This window comes from Plecotus auritus (assembly GCF_963455305.1).
Source record: "Plecotus auritus genome assembly, chromosome: 3".
NCBI classification, from domain to species: domain Eukaryota; kingdom Metazoa; phylum Chordata; class Mammalia; order Chiroptera; family Vespertilionidae; genus Plecotus; species Plecotus auritus.
Genome location: NC_137772.1, coordinates 36,245,986 through 36,268,909, shown reverse-complemented (window position 1 = coordinate 36,268,909; position 22,924 = coordinate 36,245,986). Strand labels below are relative to the sequence as shown.

Here is a 22,924-nt window from a genome sequence, read left to right as displayed (position 1 = left end):
AGGGGAAGCTGGGTTTGCCTCCCCATCAGGAGAACTGGGGCTCAGCACTGTTTTCTGGACGTTAGTGCTATGGCTTCTCATGAAAGGGCTTCCTTGGGATGCTATGAGAGTGGGTCGGGCTGAGCAGAAATAGGCAACTCCTGTGTTCCCCCGCCCACCGCCCCGCCCCCCCCCCCCCCCCCCCCGGCAATGAATCATTCCCAAGCAAGACAATAAATGTGATGACTTTGAATCAAATATAGTATAGAGACAGTATAATGTGAAATAAAATGGACACCCGAAGTAGGGTTCCACATGTAATCTGCCCGAAATGAAATGATTTGATGTATGTTTTTATCTTCTGATTCCCTATTGAACTTAATCCAAGTTTTTGAAAGTTACTCTGAAAACCAGACTGTAATTCTTCCCTGGGGAATACTTTGAATCAATCTAATAACCTAAATTAGACATTAATATTTAGTAATCTAAATTAGATCTCTAATAATCTAAATTACACATTTCAACTTCATGTTCATCTTTGGAGAAATTATTTTTACAATACAGACATTGTGTGACATGGTATTCTTTAAAGTTTAAATCCACTCTAGGAACCCCTGCTTGTTTAAAAAGCTAGCACAATGCATTTAAAGCACAAACCAGCCACTTAGGAGTTTAGGGATCGTGACACGCAATTTTCTTTGATAGAGCAGAACATCACAAGTTGTGATCTCAAGCCTGGATTCTTCTATTGACCAGTATTGCATTATCAGGTCTCGAGGGATAAATCAGATGGAGGCCATGATTGCCCAATTGACTTCTGAACCTGGCTGGATGGAATGAGGGGGTGCGTGGGAAGCCAGGAGCTGAGATGCTTGGGGATAGCTCTGTAGGGGAACCACAATTGCACTTTCCAGCCACCTGTGGGTGCCCCCTTTCCCTTTCTCTTTTCTCTCCTACCCTCTCCTGCCTTGCCTCTGACCATAACACATTCACCTCAGGACAACCATCCAAACTTCCTCCACTTTTCCTCAAGGTTCACCTAGAAGAACAGCCAAATGACTGAATGGCCCTTTGATCCTGATAATAAGTCTGTGAAAATATACATGAAATATGAAAGAGCTGGGTCTTCTTAAAGAAAGCAATAAATATGCCAAACTACCATATGAGCAAGGGCAAATCAAAATGTTGTAACAAATGCAAAAAATATGAAGCTGATGCAGAATACAAGAGATGAAGATAAAGACATATTGACCAGAATGACCAGTTTCTGTGGCCAAATGATTGGATCAGGCAAAGCCCCTGCAACCAGACATAAATGACAATGGTGTTTCTAATTTAAAAAGTGTCAGCTCAGACCTGGAGCCATTTCTACTTACCATTATGCACAGAACAATCTACTTAAGTACCTAATATTCTGCACACTTATGGCAGATACTGTCCACCTGAAAATAGAACGATGGTACTCATGTCACAGGACCAATGCCAGTCCTGCCAATGTGCACATTGTGGGTATAGGAGTTCTACTCAGGATGATCTGTCTCTGGAGCAAACTGCCAAGCAGAATTGGATTCATAAGTAAATAATTACTTTTTTCATGGAGCATTGCTTTTATGTTTCCTTTCATTTCAAAATTATATCATCAGAATATGCTTTATACTCTAATTTTTAGCTGTCTGGTTTTTTTCAGAAGTTTCTGCAATAAACACTACATGATTTTTGTGATCAGATTGGAACATTATTTTTGTACCGTTTCAAAGAACAGACTCTATCATTTCTTGAACAAGCTTTCATAACTCTGGCTTTTAAAATAAGCATTAAACATATTTAAAGCCTGTACACTTTTCAACTTTTTTGATGCAATTCCTTAGAAAGCTTAACTAAAAAAAGTTATTATAGACCTGGCAGTTGGCTGAAGTATCATCCTGTGCACTGGAAGGTTGTGGGTTCAAGTCCCCGCCAGGAAGCAACCGACTGATGTATTTCTCACATTGATGTCTCTCTCTCTCTCTCTCCTTTCCTCCCTCTCTAAAATCAGATTTTTAAAACAGTTGTAATCTGGATTGGGATCTATTTAACAAATCCGTTTTTGAGTCCACAAAAGCTGTTGTAACAGCTACTATGCAATGTACTAGTTCATTCAAACACAAAAAAAACACACATATGGGATAGACAGAATTTATGCTTCATCACTGAACTGCACCAATCTGAGAGTTGGCTAACAGTGTAGGGACACGGAATGCCAGCTTCAGGAACTTTCGAGACAGGTTTACCTTAGCAGTTGGTGTACCAAAAATCACAGCGTATCATGAAGTGGATTTGTTCACAAATCAAAGTTCTGTCTTTTTACCACATTTTAGAAAACACGTACTTTTCCTATAAAATGCTTCCATTTCATTTTACTTAAATGCCAAAGGCTGCAGGGAGGAAGAGCAGTCAGTTCATAAACTGGGTGAGTCTGAGATTCCGAATGAGGAAAAGCACTCTGCTGCTCTGCTGTAACTGGCTGGTCTTTCCAGTTACCTGCTGACAAAAGATGCATGCTGCTCTGGATAAGCCCAAGCCCTTGACCCGTAACTTCACCATGCACTTGGGCCTTGCAGGCTATAGGGAGATAGAATAAGATTAACACAGAAGTCCAAGATTCCTTTCAGAAATGCTCTATGCACTTGGGGAATATAAACACTGCGGAAGAAGGACACGACACGTTCATGAGTGTGTGAATTTGATAGCACATTTCATAAACAGGCAGGATATTCAGTTTTGCATTACTTTCATTTAATGCTAGATTGCTGCTATTGCTTATTAAGATATTTTCTAAAAGCCCCAAACAGAAGAGTTTGTTATAAAATATATAATTAAATAAATAAATAAAAACAGCCCCCCCCCCCCAAAAAAAAAAAGACTTAGGCAATATCGGCCATAAGAAATACTTGGGGAAAAATTTTTTCTTTTTTTGTGCATAGCACTTTACTGCCCCCTTTTGCACTTTAACATCAGAACAATTTTCTTTACAAACATATTCTGAAACCAGAGAGATAGTGCGGTGTAGCTATTGGGTGTCAGGTTTATACGGAATTAGGTTACCAGAACCCACTGCTTGGAGTAACAAATAATTACCTTAAAACGTCCAGAGAGTGTACCACTACCTCCTCCACTAGTGGTTTTAAACCTCCAAGAAACAAGGTAGTAACTGGAGGCTGTAACTGACATTTTCTGCTTTAATTCGAATGTGTATATGTGCTGGAACAATTGTCTGCTTTCACAGGTGCCCCTTCTTTCACACTTTTCTGAAACAAATATTATCTGCAACATGAACCTGATGTATTCAAGGAAAAGAAAAGGGGCATAAAAGCCAGCTATACAATTTGGGGCCATTAACGTGTTATAAATCCGAGAACTAAGAGGAGGGGTGTGCATTTCAAACTTCACACCAATGACAAGCAAAATCTTTTCAAGAAAGGGAAAGATGAGAAGCACAGGAATTCAAGTGTACTGTGAGCCTATAAGCCTGTAAACCAGTTTAGCAACTCTTCAAGGTGAGGCGCTCCAGTATTTGTGCCTCTTCATCTGTGCACATACTCAAAAAAAAGCATTAAACTAGTCCACAGGAAAGTTTTATTTATAAAATTCTAATCTGCAATACATTCTTGGCCCAGTGACCTCCACTTGCATTTAACAGTCTGTGCGTGCTGATGTGTATACTTTTATTTAAACTTAATCCATTTCCCTCTGTCATTCTGCAATTACCATACAAGTCAAAATAAGATTAAATTTCACAGCCTACAATGCTGCACAATTGAATGAAAACTGACTCCTTCTGATGTTAATCTTGTCTTTTATTTGTGATATAATGCTCAAAACACTGGTGGCTAAAATAAATTTTATTTTTAAATCCTCCAAGGTAATATTCTCATAGCTTAAATTTTCTTGCAGGAAAATAACCCAAGTCATTACTTCACTTTTATCCATACCATGATTTTCACTGTCTATAAAAACCTGCCATTCATGATAGGACAGCATATCGCAAGCTGAGGTTAAAAAAGGTACGTTCATCTATAAGTCAAACTTTAAGTGTGTGATACACAGATATCATTGTTTCCTTTTCACAGTTCACAGAGACCCATGGCTCTAAAACAGCCCCTCCTTCAAAACTTTCCGAAAAAGAAAATCATGCCATGAATGCTGCACTGAATGTCAGGTCAAGCAACACTGAGGGACTTGAACAGTAAGCCTGGGATGCAACGCTGTGCAGTGGGAAAACGAACGAGAGAGTGAATGACTAAGGCCAACCTTTGTCATGCTGGCTTGACCACGCTGGCTCCATTACTGAAACAAGTGTTTCACAACCCTGAGAGGCAAGAGACAGTGCGGGCTTCTTTCCCAACTGTAAGTTGTTTGCACCTGCACGGTCTTGTTCCAAACCATGCTTTTAGCCAGAGTCTATAAAGGAAGGTGGAACTCTCGTTATTTACAGGTGAGGCCCCAGAAAGAAAAATGCCTTTCATAGAGAAAGAAATTTAAAGGGCATTTCCAGCCGGTTCTCTGTTGTTTTAGATAGAAGCATGGAGATCTATGTGATCATCTACCCGAGTGGGAAAATCACAGAGATGAAAGGCACGCATAAATCATACCGGGAATGGGTTGTTCATTTTAACAACTCAAAGAAATGGAATTAAGGTCTTAGCACATAGCAATATCACAGCCTAGAATTTGGGTGTATCTTTTCTATCAACCCCTCCCATGCCTTTCATTCCCATCATCACTTTTTTTTTTATTATTTTAAAGAATCTTGCCTATTTCGAAAAACAATTCACCCATGTTTTATGGGTGAATGAAACTTCAGTGGGGCAAACGGCTCTGAAAGAAAGTGTGGACACACCAAAGGCGTCCAGTGCTTGCTCTCCGAGCTGCAGTGTGCCTCTAGGACTCAGCCTGTTGCATTTACCCTTGGACCTCAGCGCCCTGTCCTCCCAGTGCCTTGTATAGAATGGGAGGTCAATAGGTGTCAGTGTAAATAAAGGATTAATACTTCGATAAATAAGATTTAAGAAGAGACAAAATTCTTTTCATTCTCTCTTGATGTAAGATGAGATTCTCCTTGCCAGCCAAGCATAATAAGACTAGCAACACAATTTATAAGGCTGTGCATAATCGCTTTATAGCCGCCTCCTGAATACTTCCTCCTTCCCGGCTCCAGAGCAGGGTGAAGGATAGGTGGGAGGTGGGCATATGACAGGAGCCATTTTCCTGCACCTTCTATTGCCTGTGACAGCCCAGAGAGTGGGAAAGGGGGAAGAGAAACCAGACAGGTTACACAACAGCCAGGTCTGCACTGCTAATTTATGAAAAGAGTAAAACCACTTGGGTTGCTACTGACTTCCCTAAAGATTACCCCAAAATTGTGTATCTTAGAAACATGAGAATGGTGTGCCATTGTAACCCTGTGGACAATATATTTCCTGCTCAGTCACCACGAGCAGCCTGGCATTACCTCGACCAAAAAAACAAAACACCCCCAAAGTTAAATACAGTAAGGAATTTGACTGCTCCTGAACTAAAAGGAAGGCAGTTGGACAGGAGGAGATAAGAGGATGCCCTGGGGCCCTCTAAGAGAAATAAAGATCTGGTGATTTGCCCCTCCCGCTGGCTGCTTGGTGTACAGGTATGAGCAGATGATGGATCCCAGGGAAAAGCCATCCGGAGAGGCTGAGTCCGGAGTCAAGAGAACCCCAGGCCCACCAATACTTGCCACCCGGCTTCCTGAAACAAACTGCTCCAAACTTGCCGAACATCAAAAGCCAGATGGGCTGGCTATACTGAATGAATCCACAGGCAGGACGCCAGAATCCCAGTTTGCTGTAGAAATAGGCCTGGACTTGATTTGAGTCTTCTCAGCTCTGACAAGCTGGAAGCTGGCACCGCTCCCAAAATCCAAAATAAAATGGCATTTAATTGTGACTAGACTCTAAAAAAGATGTCATACTATCTCCGTTGCTTGACACACACTCCGCGTAGAACCAAATGCAACTCCTCGGAAATCTGACTTTTTCTCCCAGCAAACAAACAAGTAGATATTAAAGGAGTAATACCCACTAAGTGCATTAATATGACACACTTTCATAACTAGTCCTCACTGGGTACAATCTTGTTATGTCAAAGACTTAAAGGATCGATTTAGAATTGCATGCCCATCAGAGAAAGACTATACGTCAAGATGGACAAGGAAAGAGTTGTACCCAAAACTTTCTTTTTATGTACCTTGTGTGTACTGCTTTGAGCAAACACATAATTTAGTACACGATTTCTACATATTCCATGCCACAGCATAAGAAAAAGAGGCAGGGAATTAGGAGGGGTTCTAGAACCAGAGTAATCAGGTTCAAGTGCACACTGTAGCACTTATTAGCTATAGGATTTTGGGCAAGATAATTAACCAATCTGTGTCTCAGTTTCCCCATTGGTACTATGGGAATCATAAAAGTACCACTCAGATGGTTACTATGATGGCTGAATGCATTGGTCAAGCAATGAGAACAGAAGCTGACACATAGTAAGCTATATGCAACCTTGTTCAATAAAATATACTATGCCCACCAGGTAAGGAGGTTTCTAAACGAGAAATACCATTTAATATTAATGCAAAAAATGCTACACTGCCCTCCCTACAGGCCGAATTTGTGTTTTTATTCAACAATCCAATCTCTTACTGTACATGCAGTTAAACACACAAAGTGAATTCTGCCCAGACCCTCCTCCCTCTCCAGTGAAGTTGAAAGAGCGGGTCCAGAGCTATGAATGTCACAACAAAGCATCAGGGATAGAAAGCACAAAAGAGAGTATCCAATTTTGGTAGTACAAGGAGAATTAAAAGGTGCTTCATAGAGCAGAAAAGTCTTAAAGAATGTTTAAAAGTCTGGCAGCTAAAAAGCCACAATGGAACATCAGAGCCTATAAAAGGTCAAAGTGCCATGTGAAAAATTTTATTAACATTTTACTTTTATTTATTCTGCGCTTGTATGTGAAAGGCTAATTGAACCAGTAGATATTCAATCAATTTTAATTAACAATAGCTGACATATATTGGCTCATTGTGGCAAGCACAAAGCTAAATAAACTCTTTAAATCCTGACCACAATTTTATTACTCTTTTATTCAGTACTATTAGATAATTATTCCCATTTTAGAGAGAGGACAACTGAGAGACACACAGGGGATACTGCTTCCAAAGTTTCACAGCTAAAAATGAACTAAACTGGGATTGGGCCCAGACAGCCAGATTCCAAAAGCGTGTACTGTGATCTAAACTAAAAGATCACTTACCCGGTTGTCTTCACTAAATCGAATTGCCTGACCTTTCCATGATCAACACAAGCCTTTTGACATAGGATACTGCTAATTTTCCTATTAATAAGGTAGCTGAAAAGTCATTGGGTTCACTATCCCATGGTCGATTTGTTTCGTTTGTGGGTTCTGTCTTTGAGTTATGCTCTGATAAAATAATGTAGGTGTTTGCAGATGTACACTTTATAGAGACACAGCTCCCTTCGCTGAAATGTTATTACTTTGAGTTGCTTACTGCAGACATCTACTGTGTATTTTGCTTTCAGATGCCTGCTTTCTCTCCAGACTCAGTTTCCCTTCCCTGGGGCTGCTTTTCTGGACACTCCTCCAGAATGAACACCATTGCCTTTCTCTGTGTCCCCAGTGCACACAGCCCTATGCACCACATCACGAAATGCCTTTGCTCCCACCAGATTCCCTCCACTCCCCTTAGGATGTAAATCTTTTGAGGGTAGAGATTGTTCTTTGTATTCTCAGGGTGTAGTAATAGACCTCACAGTTCATAAGTACTTGTTGAATAAATCAAGGAATTATCCACCGTCAATGATCTAGATTCTAGCTCATTTGGTCTGGCCCTGCTAAAGCATTAGGGGTGAGTTAATGAAATGTTTGACCAAATATAGCAGGCTAATTTTTAAATTGATCATTTTGTATGGCCCTCAAATGATGTCATAAATACCCAAATGGCCCCTTGCTAGAAAAATGGTTCCCCATCCCTGATCTAGATGATCCCTTATGGCCTCCAAAGAGACAAGAATGGGGGCACACAGCATTTCTTCAGAGATCCCAAAACAGCCTTTAAGAGGACGATGACCTAATGTTAGTAGTTTTCCAAAAAGTTTGCTCAAAGGCAAAGGTTCTCAAGGTGTGGTCTCAGACCAGCATCAAGTCAACTGAGAGCTGGTTAGAAATGTAAGTTTCAAGTCCCACCCAGACCTCAGGAATCCGGATCCCCGGGGGCGGGGCCAGCAGTACTGTTTTAACAAGCCCTCCAGGTGATTCTGAAGCCTTAATGTTCCAGAGCCCTTGGTCCAAAGATAGAGCTCCAGTAGTAGGTGATATGTTAATACAAAGCAGGCAGCCATAAACATACATTTGGGTTGTGTCTGTTCATTCAACCAATACTTACTGGATGTCAATGCTAGCTAGTAGATAATGCTGAAATGAAATCATTCTTGTCCCTGCCTTGTAGGAATGGGGAGGGTGGCAATGAAGGGGATTAACTTGCATGTGAATCTTAACAGTGCAGTGTATACCTATCTTCCTTTGCCCTGGGTATTTAACTAAATTGCTGTAGGATTACAGAGAAAACATTTAAAGAAATGATGTTTGATCTGCTACGTCATAAAAAGGGGAATCTGTGAACTTTATGGACAGTCTATTATAATAAAGATCTATTTTCCCACAGACTAAGTGGGGTTTGGGAATGTTCGTTTTTATCCAAGATGTACCCCAAATATAGTTCTGGTAGTTAACTGAAAACTGACATGTTCTATCTCTTCTGCAAGTTGGTAAACATTCTGATGCCCCTAGCTGGTTTGGTTCAGTGGATTGAGCATCAGCCTGCGGACTAAAAGGTCCCTGGTTCGATTCCGGTCTGAAGCAATACCTTGGTTCTGGGCATATACCCAGTAGGAAGTGTGCAGGATCAGTGTTTCTCTCTCATCGATGTTTCTAACTCTCTATCCCTCTCCCTTTCTCTCTGTAAAAAAATCAATAAAATATATTTTAAACATTCTGAGCTGGCCTTGGATATAATTGGCCCAGCCTCACTCACTATGATGGCAGTTTGTATTCAGGGCAAATGTTTTCAGGCCAGGTTCAGAAGCATTCCATCCAGTGGTGAAACCACGTCGGGCCTCAGGTTCCCAGGCTGGAACACCGGAGGCCCACGAGAAGCTGGAGGAGACATTTCAGCCTCTCTGGCTCTGTAGGTCAGAGATTCTGAGATGCGTAGAGCTTAGTATCCTGTAGGGAGTGCAGACTGTGGAGCTACAGTAGAATAGGCAGAAGGCAGGGAGTTGCACCCCCCTCACTCCAAAGCACACCCCTACCAAACAAGCAGAAGCCCAGGACTGTCTATAGTCACGTGCTTTTGTCCAACACAAACACACACTGACACACCCGTTTCAAAAAACATGGGTAGCACTCATACCTATTCTGGGGTGACACAGGAGTAATCCATCCATTAAAAAAACAGAGTAATGCCTCAGACGCTATAGGTGCTTACCTGGCAAGTATTGGATGAATGACACAAGGCCTGTAGTCAAAATCAGATGCAACCAAACTTAAATGGAGAAAATGAGCTGAACTGTTTAATAGTTTTATATAGAAAGCATGTAGAATCTCCAGCGCCTGCAAAGTTTTCAGAGCAAGGCAGAGCACCAGTGTTCCATTCCCAGCCTTCAGAATGTCTGCCCACTACTGGGTATAGTCAGAATGTTTATCTAACCATGCTTTAGAGAAAGAAAATAGCGAACTATTAGTACTTCACTACTGCCAAGTTTCTCTATGTTTTCTTTAGAGAGTTACTAAGGGCAGAAACAACTTGTTTTTCTTTAATGGAGCATTCTCCTACTATGTTATTTATTTGAAATCAGCAAGCATGCACTCACCTGTCACAAAATGCTTTGGACTAGAATTACATGTTTGAATTTATACGTGAAAAGGAAAATAAAGCGCCACTGCTGATTTGCTGCTAGAGCAACAGAAATAGGTTTACCTGGCATTCAGTGGGCATGGAAAACATTTCATAATTGATCACCTATACTTTTTACTGGTTAGCCAGATTCAACCATCCTTACGTGTAACACTTCTGAAATATGTTCAGAGCAGGATGATGGTTAGTAAACAAGTGGCAGGGCTTTTTCCTGCATCATTTCTCTAATCACTTTAACCCTGGTCCTCATAGAAAGCTGGAGGCCAGGGCAATTCAGCTTCTTCTTTTGTCATCTGCCTGCCATAAATATGCACCAGTCTGCAACTGAAAAGCTGAAGGAGGCCGCAAGCTTGCTGGACATTTATCATGTTCTGTTCCCTGTTAACAAGCAAATACTTTAGCTGAATGGGCCATTAGCAATCATTGTCAAATGTAGAATGCAAGGTGCTTGGATGTGACCAGCTTGTAAATTAGGGGGTGTCCCTTCACTGTGATGAATCCAGACAAGCGCAATGGATCTTTGGATATAGATTACTGAATGAAGTTAGAGAGGAAGGTAAAGCAGTATGCATTGGCTTTGGCAGGTCTATGTGCAATCATTTAAAAAATGGTTTTAATCTATGACAGGCACATAATAATGAACAGAAAAACAGGCAACATATGCAATAAATCTACAGCCCAAAACAGATGGTCAAGTCAGCTGCCTGAGAATTAGGAATAAAATCAATGAAATGGGTCTGAAATAGAATATTTGGGATTAATGAAGATCTTCAGACACTCACAGAATGTGTTAGTCTACAAAGGACCTATGTAGTGTAAGCAAAACAGCGCCGAATCCCCTTGAGCCAGCCACTCCATCAGGAAAGGCACTGGGGGTGTGACAATTCAGTATTGTCAATGTCTTAAGAGTTCAGACTCTCCTAAGGAACTGCTGAAACTTTTCTTCAAGGCCAAAGAGGCAATAAAGCAAATATTTCCTTTCTGGCTTGACCCAATTGCAGATGTCACTCTGCATGTAACCCAATCACGGCTTCAATGGCTTATTTTGTTTAATGACTAAAATGGAAAGTGTGGAAGGCAAAAACAAAAGTACAGCTTATTTACAAGGTTGCTCGTTACAGGGGGCAATTAAGATGCAACAGCATGACGATTTTGTTGTTATTGTATTTAACGTTAAAGCTGGGCAGCGCTAACATTTTTACAAGCCTTTTATTTACATGAAGGGTGCTTATCCCATTGGACTCAAAGGTTAAAACTCACATTTATAAGTAAAATATCATCTAGAGAGAGCCCGTTGGATTATTACTGACTGGAATGAAAACTAAATTCCCTTTGTTATTGATTTTATTATATATATATATATATATATATATATATATATATATATATTTTTTTTTTTTTTTTTTTTTTTTTTTTTTTTCCTCTCTGGCTAAGGGAGAGGGACAATAATACATGTTTACCTTTTCTTCTCCCTCTCTGTGCTTGATGGCTCAGGGTCTGGGAGAAGGTTGAAATCAAAAGGTCTCTGTTTTCTTTTGCGATAACTCCAGCCCTACCTCTCCCCTCTGGTCTCTGTTCCCTGCCAGCATGTCCCTGCCTGAAGCCCAAATAGATTAAGGCAGGGACCGCCAAGTGCAGTTAATCCTACAGAATGACTGGCGCTGTTAGGCCAGGAGTTAAAAAGGAAAATCTTGCAGGCCTTAACAACTGCAGTGATCTGAAGTTTTAATCAGCCCCAATCTCAATCTCTGAAAAAGGCAGTCAATGACATCTACCTTTGCCATATTATCTGCCACCAATGAGCAAGAACTGAGCAGCTTTTCTTTCCTGCTTTCACCATCCCAGGCCACAAGTAGGGCTTTCATACTTTCTAATCCGAGTTTCCAAGTCTGTGTGGTTCTCACATAATAGGCAACAGCCTGGAGCAAGGGCCTCCGTTTCTACACCCTTTTCAGAGACGTGTCATTTCCAACATCAAGCTAATCTATATGTTGCCATGGCTTCACCCTTTATCTGCCTTTACATCTTATGAACTGCATGGATTTACCACATTATTTTTATCTGAAAGACAGAAAATGGTGGTTTTATTGCCATACAATCAGATTACTGCTGCTAGTTTCTCTATGCCTTTTTACCATACTTCAATCAAAAGGGATCAGTTTCTTTATACTCTGCCCTTGATTTACATTACATCTGTAAAGACCTAGTCTGGGTTGTAATCCCCTTATTAACTATGACCAGGGTTGATTTGCCTAAAAATAAAAGCAAATTGTGTCAGACCCTTTCACTTTGTTTTTGATTCGGAACTACAAAATGGATTACTAAAGAAATCTTCAGAGTTCACACGGCTAGTATAGTACTGAATTTAAAATGAGAATTAAACAAGTTAAACAGAGGAGCCATGTCAACGGTTTACATTTTCCATCATGGGAGAAGGGCTGAATTGCTGATGTCTTTGTATTATTTGGCTTTAGAGAGACAATGAAGCCACAGGAGTTTCTCCAAGCTGTTCGGAACACTGTCCCATTCGCCATCCTTCCTTCTTTGCTTTTCTTATATTCCTCTCCCAGCCCCATTCTAATTCCTCCCCTTAAAAAAAAAAAAAAAAAAAAAAAAGGTGGGGGGGGGGGGGGCTCTTCCCTGAAAGACCCAATTCCTAACTAGAAGCTTATCGTTCTATGGGTTCTGCATATTTTAATCAAAATATTTTAAACAGCTGAACACTCCTATTTAAGGCTCTACTCCTCACACAAAGGGTGAGCTCATAAGCAAATCTATGTAGATGTATGATAAGTGACCTGAAAAACAGGCTCTTTATGTCAGCAGCAAATGAAGGCAGAGATTAGGCAGGCAGGATACCATTTTAATCATTATTTCTTAAAGAAGAGCGCTTCTTTTTGGTCTAATTTGCAATGGGAGAGTTTAAGAATAAAGTTTTCATAAAGTGCTAAGGAAATATCCCTCTTTAAGAAATTTTTTCTCTTTTGGTGAGGGTCTACAGTACTTCCCTCCCCCGCCACTCCCATTCCTATGACGCGTCAATGCAGTCAGGTTGGGGTCTCAAATCTTTCCTCTTAGGAGAACATGCTGGGAAATGCTGCTCTAATGTAGATGTTCAGAATCAGCCTCCTGGGAGCTACCTGGAGCATTTCATCGGAAGGCAAGGTAGCAAAGATTTAGTTGCTCCATTTGAAGGAAATTATGGTGGTGAGCCACCAACTAAAGGATTTATCTCAGTAAATTTACAGAGAAGAGGTTTTATGGGAATTAATTGAAATACACCCATTATTATTATTCTTCAGCTGACTCCATGTGGAGAAGCCATACCAATCTGTAGTATTTTTTTGTTTATTTATTTTTATTTTTTATTTTTATTTTTATTTTTTAGCTGACCTGGGAAAGATGTCTAATTCACCTGTCCTCATCCTTCAGCCTAGGAGTCAGAAACATTTAGGGATGTTGAAGTCATTTGCATTTCTTTGCATGGGTTGGACAAGTGTCAACAGCTATGCTTTGTGGAAGATTTAGAACCAAGTGCTTAACAAATCATCTTAACCCCCAGCTCCCATTTCTGAGGCTTGAAGCTGTAATTGCTGAGGTTAGAAAGTGCAGTCCCTAGACACACGATTCCCAAATAAATTCTCTCCTGTCTGAAAGAAGGCTACCAAGCATGTTGTGAGATATCGCTTTAGCTCTGTCTTTGTGCTCTCTCTGGCTCAGTTGTCCGGTGGAACGACGACAGTCCATTACCTACAGTTTATCATCCTGACAAAACGTGAGGAATGTGGATGTGAAAGCACTAACAATTCCACCCCTGGCGCTTTGTGCTTTTTTCTCTCTATATTAAAACCGACAAGATTAACCCAAATGCAAACTGTGGAGCATAGTTCAAGGGGCTATTCAATCAGTGCTGAATGTGCATTTGTTTATCTACAAAAATAAGAATTTCAGGCACAATGGAAGGCAGGCTGGCTTATATATGGTATTGAATGGGCTGTTTAAACAGCACTATCCATTGTAGTTTATTTTATCCATCTCTGACAGGTCCGTATTTATTCGGAGCCTGACTGTGATGGAGCCCATGTATTATAGGTTATCTGGATATTATCCGGCCATTCTTTTCTATCAAGTCAATCAGTATCAGGAGTTTAGTATTATGTAAGAAAAAAAAATGACATGGGAAAAGCAAAATGCTTTGTTAACTAACTAGTATGCGGTGCGTAGGAAATAGCACCCCTAGACATAAGAAATTAAGGCTCAACTGAAATTTTCAACGAAGTCAGTGTAATTCATTCTAGAATACCATACCAATACAGACTTGCTTCCTCTCAAGTGAAATCAATATTTAAAAAAAAAAAAAAAGAAACAACTATTTTATTTTGGCAAGAACATAATGTTTGGAAAAAATTGTCCTACTGAAATGTTAACTAGAAATGAATGAAAAATTCAGGTTTTGCTATTCTCTCCCAAGGTTAACACACACACACACACACACACACACACACACACACACACACACACATACACACAAACTGCTTAAACAACCTAAATGTCTACAGCTGATCCAACTCTAGCAGAGCACATGGATGCAATGTTAATGATCAAACAGGGCTAGTGTTTCAGTATGTAGAACTTCTTTCAATTACTGCATACACTCTCAGGGATGGGAGCAGCAGACAGTGTGATTCAAGTAGTTATGGAGACAGTGAATTTACAAAGGATTTTCTGGACTCTGTATCCAAACAGCTGCTGCATGGTCCCTATGTCCACCACCTGCTAAAAAAGCTGACCCCTGAATGAAACAAATCTAATTACTGATGGTTGCTTCATTGCAAATGAGTTGTTCCCCAGTTCAGATGAACTGATGTGAAACTTCAATGCATTTGATTACCTTCTTGCCACATCACACTGACCGACCAACTTTTCTCTGGAAATAAATATGCAACTTCCCCAACTAAAATGAACCCGTGACATGAGGGGTTTTTATTCATTCCTCCAGGAAGAAATCTTTCTGATCTTTCACGCTAGCACTGAGCTACATACTTTAAGTAGACCTTTTCCAGGGACAAATTACCCAGTCCTCCAGGCAAGCCATTATTGTGAGAACTATAAAAGAAATTCTACTCTTGAGGACTGAAGCAATCAAGCCAACAGCAACATCAGCAGTGCAAGGAGGCGGGCTTCTTTCTCTAAAATGCAGGCCTCCAGTAGGTCTCTAAATCTGTGACCACAGCTAGGAAAAGCAGACTAATGCTAATAATCATCAGGACGGTGAGTAAATAGCCGTTGCCCCCACACACGTTAGGAAAAGAAATATTAATGTCTAAACCTTACACTGAAATAATTGCTCTACGTTTTTTTCCAAGTAGGTATTTCTAATGCTCCTCCCAGATACACACAAACTAGTAGCTAACAATGCAAAGATATATATATATAGAGAGAGAGAGAGAGAGAGAGAGAGCTGAACGCTGGAGGAGTTAATGGGGATTTCTTTAAACTAGATTTAAGTACAAATGTTAAATCCCAATGGGGGGGGCGGGGGAATCAAACCCCAAAGATTGTACATCAGTGAAAGTGCAAAGTGGAGCGGCGCAGGCAGCCTGGGGGAAGAGGTAAGGTCTGGCGCCGCGAGCATTGTGCATGGAAGAGTGACCTCTGTAGGCACAAAGCGAGCACTGGCTGGCCTCATCCGAGCTTCCCGCCCGCCTGGCCGGACACCCGCTGCTGTGAGCAGGTCTGAGCCCTGCGCTTTCTGGCACCACCTGGTGCCTCACTCTTCTGTATCAGCGTAAAGATGTTACAGCCACTAATTTCTCAGCAAATACGGTATCTTACATTAAGAAACAACAACAAAAAGACGCCCATATAAGATGAGGCTAAATGGAAGATTTCATTAAGTAACTTTTAAATGTGAGCAATGTTGTGAAGTGCCATCTAGCATCGTGCATGAATTTGTTTGATCCGCTTTAGTGCTGTGACGTTTCTCGCCCTTGTCATTGGGAATTCTGGGTTAGTAATGGTGAATTTGAAATTGACCACTTTTAAAGGAGTAGATATAATTCTTTAATTAAGATGTGATTTCTAAATCAATCCCCCCTTCTCTTTACTCCTAAATCCATGGCCAACTTGCTCAACTTCAATTAGGCCATTGATTTTGCTTCTGATCTCAAACGCTTACTCCAGGAACCAGCCAATGCCTCCATAGTTTTCCCAAGTTTTCTCAAGGCTAAAATTCCATGGTTCTGTAAAATATTTTTGGCTGAGATTCAGAATGCATCCCGAGAATGAGGTAATATGCAATACTGAGCGCACAGAGGAGTAATTGCGAGATAGTTAGCGATGGATCGCCTTTTCTAAATTCTAAATGTACTCTGGTAGCTCACACTGAAAGTCAATCTCCACAAGGCCTGGCTTTCTCCTGGCCGCACAGTTTGATAAAAGCAAGTCGGGTCTAAGGATCCCATTCCAGCCCAGGCTCCCCAGGCGTGAAGGCTTCAGCTAGGTCGACTGGGCAGGGCCTTAATTAAGCTTTTGGAAAGAGCGTCCTTAAAATCTAGTCAGCTATCGGACCACACTGAGTTCGTGGCCACTGGTTTAGGAAAGAAGAGAGCGGCCAACGTGCAGGGATCTCCAGGAAAACCCTAAGGCCCCTCTATGGGACGGGAAGCAGTGAGCTCGCCCCTGGAGTTCGCCCGCGGAGCTAGCGAGCTCTCCCTGCACTCTGGGGCAGGCGGCTTGCCGCCTAGGCACTCAGGATCCTGGGCCCTACGGACGGCCCAGGGACCACAGGCTCCCTTCTCCAGGGTGCGCCCCACTGCCAGGGGCCCGCCCTCGGGGCCCTCACCGTGCTCGGGCGCTCGTCGGGGGCGCAGCATCCCCGCCTCTCTCCAGAGCTCGCCAGCCCCTGTGAGCCTGCCAGCCCGGTTTGTGGCCCTGTTCTCCATCCTCGAAAAGAAGGGGTCCAATTGCCATCGGACACCTTTGCGGACGTGGCACAGAGCCGCCAGGAGCTTTTTAACACCCGGGAGCTCCAGGGGGAAGGAAGGCGGGGAGGGAGCATCTTAGCCCTGGCGCTCCGATTGAAAAGCAGAGCGAGGAGACTCTATCAAGTGTAATGTGACATGGATGGGAGACTGGAATCTGGGGGCTAATGGGGGGAGACCGAGGTTCCAGAAATAGGCTCTGAGGCTCCGCGGCCCGACCTTTCTCTCGTACGGACCGCGCGGTGCGGCAGACCCGGGGTGGCGAGGGTGATCGCGGATGCCACTTACTTGGAGTTCGAGGAATTCCAATAGATGGGCTCTAAAACTATCGATCTGGAAATCGCACTTCTGCATAAAACCATCAAAACTCCCCAGCAGTACTTCCACACGGAGTCCCTCCTCACGGCCATGGCCAAGCCGCTCCCAGCTCCGCGCACTCGGGACGGCGGAGGTATGGGGTGCGGGCCGGAAGCCCTAATTCTCCAGACAGAAAAAGGGAGACTGCAGGCAGATCTGGGGCGCGCTGAGCAGCTCCAGCGGTCACCGACGCCAGGAGCGCTCCCCTTGGGGCCCTCACGGCGAGAGGCTGGAGCGCACACACGGGGCGCGGCGGCGCGGCGGGCTCGGGGCTCCGGGTCGCCGCGCCGGACCCAGCTCGAACCGCCGGCTCCCGTGCGACTCCAGGGTGTCGGGCGCGGGACGGCAGGGAGGGCGCGCGGCCGGGACACAAAGGCGGAGAAACGACTGGGCGCGGGTGGCGGGCGCTGCGTCCCGAGCGGGGCTGCCTCGCACTATAGATCCAGGAGGATGGGCAGTGGCCCGAGCGCGCGGGCGCCGCGACGACGCGATTCCATGTCCCGGAGCGCGGAGCAGCGAGGAATGTCTCCAGAGCGCGGGAGCCTCCCCACTCCTCGCGGCTCTCAGCCTGCAGAGCAAGCAGGAGGGGCTCGGTCCCAGCCGCGGGCGCCGGACGCGCGCGGGCCTTTGTGTGCGGGGAGGGCGCTGGGACCCGCTCTGCGCGCAGCTACTAGATCCGGACAGCGCCGCTGTCCCTGCCGAGGAGAGTCAGCGCGGCCGGCGCGCTGTCAGAGCACTATAAACGCGGGGCCCCGCCCCACATAGCGCAGCCCATTGGTCCTCCGCACGCAGCGCCTGTTGGTTGGGCTGCTGGCCCGTCGGTCATCCGCCCCCGTCCGACATTGGGCCCCGCAAGGCGGGGCGTCGGCTGACAGGTGAGCCCCGCCCTCCGTCCCCCGGCGGCGACGCGAGCTGAGCGCTGGGAAGTCTGCGAAGGAGAGGAGCCTGCTGCTCGCCGCGCAGCCCCTGAGCTGCGGGGCAGGGACGCAGACGGGGACGGGCGAGTGGGAAGCGGGGACTGCACTGAGTCACCTGTCCCAGTTCCCAGGTCGCGACTTCATTGCCTGGCAAGTGTCCTAACTTTGAAAGAGGGACAACAACGTAGAGGGCGAAACTTTACCGACAGAGTCCAAGGCAGTGCGTTTCCCCGTGCGTCTTCCTTCTTTAAATATAAAGTGGGATCACTCTGTATGGTCTGACTCCCACCCCGCACGCGCATCCCTTCCTCTCCCAGGCCTCTCAGTGATGCGTTTCAGACCTGATTTTGGTACCAAACGTCAGCAGGGGCCCAACCTAAGTCAACGGGGCCTAGAGTTGCCAAATGATTCCCGGGGACCGGGCGCCGGTGGGGCAGCAGACATTGAGGGCGTGGACGTCCTGGCCCTGAATCGTCTGCGCCTTGCTTAGCATCGAAGGCAGCACTTCCTGGAAGTGTCGCCGGCTGCGGGACTTTTCCTTAATTAGCCTCCGGGACACACGCCTCCCCAAGGTGGCTGGGAATTTAGGGGTGACTGTATCAAATAGCGCCCAAATGGAGAGGTGGCAGGAATCCGCTTGGGTTCTTGGCGAAGTGCTTTCCCAAAGAACCACTTGGACAAACACCACCCTGTCGACTATTTCCACGGACCCACAGCGCCCACTAGCGGCCAGCTTGACATCTCTGCGTGCGAGAGCACAATAGTCTGTCTACCCACCCAGACCCAGTACAGCATCCCCCACCCCCGCTTTCCCCCTCCATCTAATCGCGCAGAAAAAGTCCAAAAGAGAACCTTTCTTAAATGACCAAGAGCAGACGAACACGGAGTTAATTAGGTACAGTACAGTTTGGGGAAAAAAGTATGCCGTATATCCACAACATGCTTTCAAAAACCCCAACTCCTGTTTACTCCAGGGTTTAATGTTTCAGATGCAAAGAACTGGGCGGTATTCCTACAGTTGTATTTCTTAACCCAACTTATCCGCTAAGCTAATTTAAAACAGAAAATGTATGTTAGAAACATCGTGTTTAGATACCAGTTTGCTTTCACCCTTGTTTTTAACATTTGAAGATTTTATGGTGCATTAAGTATTCGTTTTGTGAAATCTAAGCCATAAATTAATGTATATTGCAACTGGGCGTGTAAAAAAATAGTAAAGGCTATTTTAAGATCGAAAACGTTATTTAGGATACGCGAGGTTGTGAAAACATTTTATTCCAAGTTGATCTTTACTCGAGAAAACTTTACATTCCTCAATTGCTAGTTTTAAACAAGCCTCCAACTCAAGGAAATAATATTTAAGACTCAAAGGCGGTAAAAACCGATTCCAGGACATGGGCAGATTTCCAGGAGGGCTAAAAAACACAAGAAAGGATAGGCAGTATTCATAAATTCACATGTAAAAATAAGTCGTTTTTAATAAGCTTAAAGCATTCAAGAAATTTGTTTCTTAAATTTCTTAAATATTTCTCTTAAAATGTTCTTAAATTTCTTAAATTTTTATTTAAAAGCTACTAGCTTAAAGATCTTTTAAAAGAATTAAAAGTGAGTACCTTAGTACGTTTTTATTTAGCAAACTTACATTGTGAAGTTTAAGTTGTGACCTCTTAGCTCCTACATCCTCTCTTCAAGTTAACTAGAGGAAATAAAGGAATTTTGCATTGTCTGAAAATAGCCATAGCTTCCATTTTTAGTAAATCAGATATTCTCACATCCACAGCATTTTACCTTGAGAAAAATATAAATGTACGTATAAACTCACTTCCTATTTTTATTTGACCAAAAATTAAAATCCTACTCAAGATTCCTGTTGTATAACTTTGGAGTGTGTGAACATGTATCAGCTTTCACTAAATATGAATAATTAGCTATATATAATATGTGAAAAGCATCAGCAGCAGTAACTTCAACATGCTAAAGTTTCACTGCTGCTTAGATAGTAATTTCAGCCATTAAAAGCATCACCTCAAATCATATATCATGCAAGGCCAAAAAAAAAAAAAAAAGCCGTATGTACAAAAAGACAAAGCTGACTTTTTAAGTATGGGAACCCAAGAAGAACCAATCACATCAGTTATTTAATACTTATTTGCATTTAAAGGACTTCATTTTACAATTAAAGTGTTGGAGAAACATGATTTTTTTTGAAAATCTGTAATTTACCAGCACATTATTAACCCATCAAAAATAAATTTTATTTTAGCACAAAAAGTTACTTTAAACTATTTCTAGAGTTAAGGAAGAAATTTCTAAAAATCAAATTAATAAAAAATTTTGGAATTTAGTCAATTACAAAAATAGATATAAATTTGAACGTCAAACAAGGTGGCAAATGCTTAATGCAAGTTTAAAAAAAAAACAAGAGGGCAATCCATTTTGCCCAAGTAAATTCTCCTTACTAGTTATGTTTCTGCCTCTTTGAATTCCCAAGCATGCACTTATCTTTAGAACTTAAGTTTCTTATATAGTCCTTGCATGGTAACCTATCAATTCTAATAAGTACTTCAAAATACATCGTTAACATAACTTCTGTAAAAACAAAGAACAAAATCCTTATCTAAATTTAACATTACTGAAAAAATTACTGAAACTTTATGTACTTGATTGAATGTTGTCCAAGCCATGAACTTTCTATGTAGCTCCATATTTCTACTAAAACTGTACCTTTGTTTCCTGGCATTGCTTGCAATTTATTTCATACTAGTCACTTAAGTTTTTAGAACTCTTCTTGCAAATGCTCAATTTACTGGGGAAAACTTTGAAACAAGTAGAAAATAAAACCCTTTCTTAGATCAACTTTGTCATACACTCCTGCCCCATCAATAAAGCTCCTAAAATTCAGATCACACATTAAAGCTTCTTAAATCTACTTATGAGTTTGGTAGGAAAGTATTAATACAGTGGGTTCTTGGTCAAAAGAAAAATTTTCCCTTTTGGAAATTTAGTGACAAATCATACATTATAGATCATACAACATATTCCTTATGAAACCAAAATACCATTTCCCACTATAGTAGTCATCTAAATCTCTAGCTTAATCTACCATTGCTTTTACATTAATGCAAAAAAGGCAGCACAAGTGGAAAGAATACAGTTATGGCTCCAACTATCCTGGGCACCTGGCATGAAAGAAACCTCATTTCCCTAAGAGGACCAACCAAGCTCGTCACCATTCCAGGTGGAATTGGTAGTTTGGTAAAGACACACTCACAGATGTGCAGTTCTGATTTTGTCACTCAATTGTAATTTAAATTCTCTAAGTAGCATTCCCACTTTATGGACTGATGTGATATATACTGCAGATTATAAAGTTAAATTCTGCTCTAAACATATAAGGGATATTACTGATAGCAGTCATTTGATAAAAGGTCTCCTAAAATGGGTTGATAAAATCATTTTTGCTACCTCTTTAACCCACTTTATAGTAAGACATTTAGAAACAGCTGCAATTGTATATTCCTTTCTTTGTCATTTGATCGATAGTGAAAACCTTTAAAGTGAAGGAAGCAATCATTACCCAAATGTATACTAAGTACAAACCCATTTTATTCTGATGTTAATAAAGTCATGTTTAGTCAGTAACAGTAGAAAATATACTGACACTATTAAACACACAGGTTCACTCTTGCCTGAGTGATAGTGAAACTGCTGCATCAGTGAAGTTGTAATTTTCAACTTACTGGCTTTCAGGCATAGCAAGACTAAAATATGTATAAAAAAATACAACCATTTGAACATCCTCAAATCCAGCGGTCGTCAGTGAGGTCCGAATGGTTGGCGACTGCTGCCTAATCAACCATTGAAGACCCAGGAAAACAACCTTCAAGACTTCCAATGATGTTCAATCACACACACAACTTTGATAGTGGGTCATCTGTATCCTCTTCCAGTGTTTCCCAGCTGCAAATCAGTTATTCTAGTAACTGCAGGTACTAAATATATAAAATCAGGCAATGCAATCTAGTAATCTGAAAATCAATGGCAAATCTGCTACAAAATGTATAGTGCAGTGTAATAGCTACTCCAAGATTATGGACAATTTTTTTTTTTAAACATGAGTAAACAACGTGAATAACGAATGTAATACTATCTACTGCTTGGGCTTTCAACACACATTCCTGGTTTCTAAGTCGAGGCCCTTAATTCTTTCACCTTCAGTAGTCCTCTTAGGTCCTTTCACTAATTAATAACACTGATAATTGAGTGTTCATAAGAATACTGGAGAGCTCTAGCTGGTTTGGCTCAATGGTTGAGTGTTGGCCTGCGGACTGAAGTGTTCCAGGTTTGATTCCAGTCAAGGGCACATGCCTGGGTTGTGGGCTCGATCCCCAGTGTGGGGCCTGCAGGAGGCAGCTGATCAATGATTCTCTCTCATCATTGATGTGTTTGTTTTTTTCTCTCTCTCTCCCAGCCTCTCTGAAGTCACTAATAAAATATATATATATATATATATATATATATATATATATATATATATATATATATATATATAGAATACTGGAGGGAGTGACAGGTCTCAAAAATTAAGATAGCCTATCTTCCAAATTTCTCACAGCCAGAAATATAAAACAGACAAATGGTTCTGGGTATAAACAGAAAATAGAGAACTGAAAACAGAAGCTCTAGTT

The 22,924-nt window shown here is 42.2% G+C and overlaps 1 protein-coding gene across 2 annotated transcripts in view; it reads right to left on the bottom strand.

The window, feature by feature from the left end:
• The window catches only part of EFNB2 (ephrin B2), a 46,011-nt gene extending 27,982 nt beyond the window's left edge, over positions 1-18,029 (bottom strand). For both annotated transcript variants that reach the window (XM_080661843.1, XM_080661844.1), the window contains exon 1: positions 17,251-18,029. In XM_080661843.1, the coding sequence (XP_080517969.1) occupies positions 17,251-17,372 (122 nt within the window). In that variant the 5' untranslated portion in view covers positions 17,373-18,029. The remainder of the gene's footprint in view (positions 1-17,250) is intronic.
• Between the last annotated feature and the right edge of the window lie 4,895 nt (positions 18,030-22,924).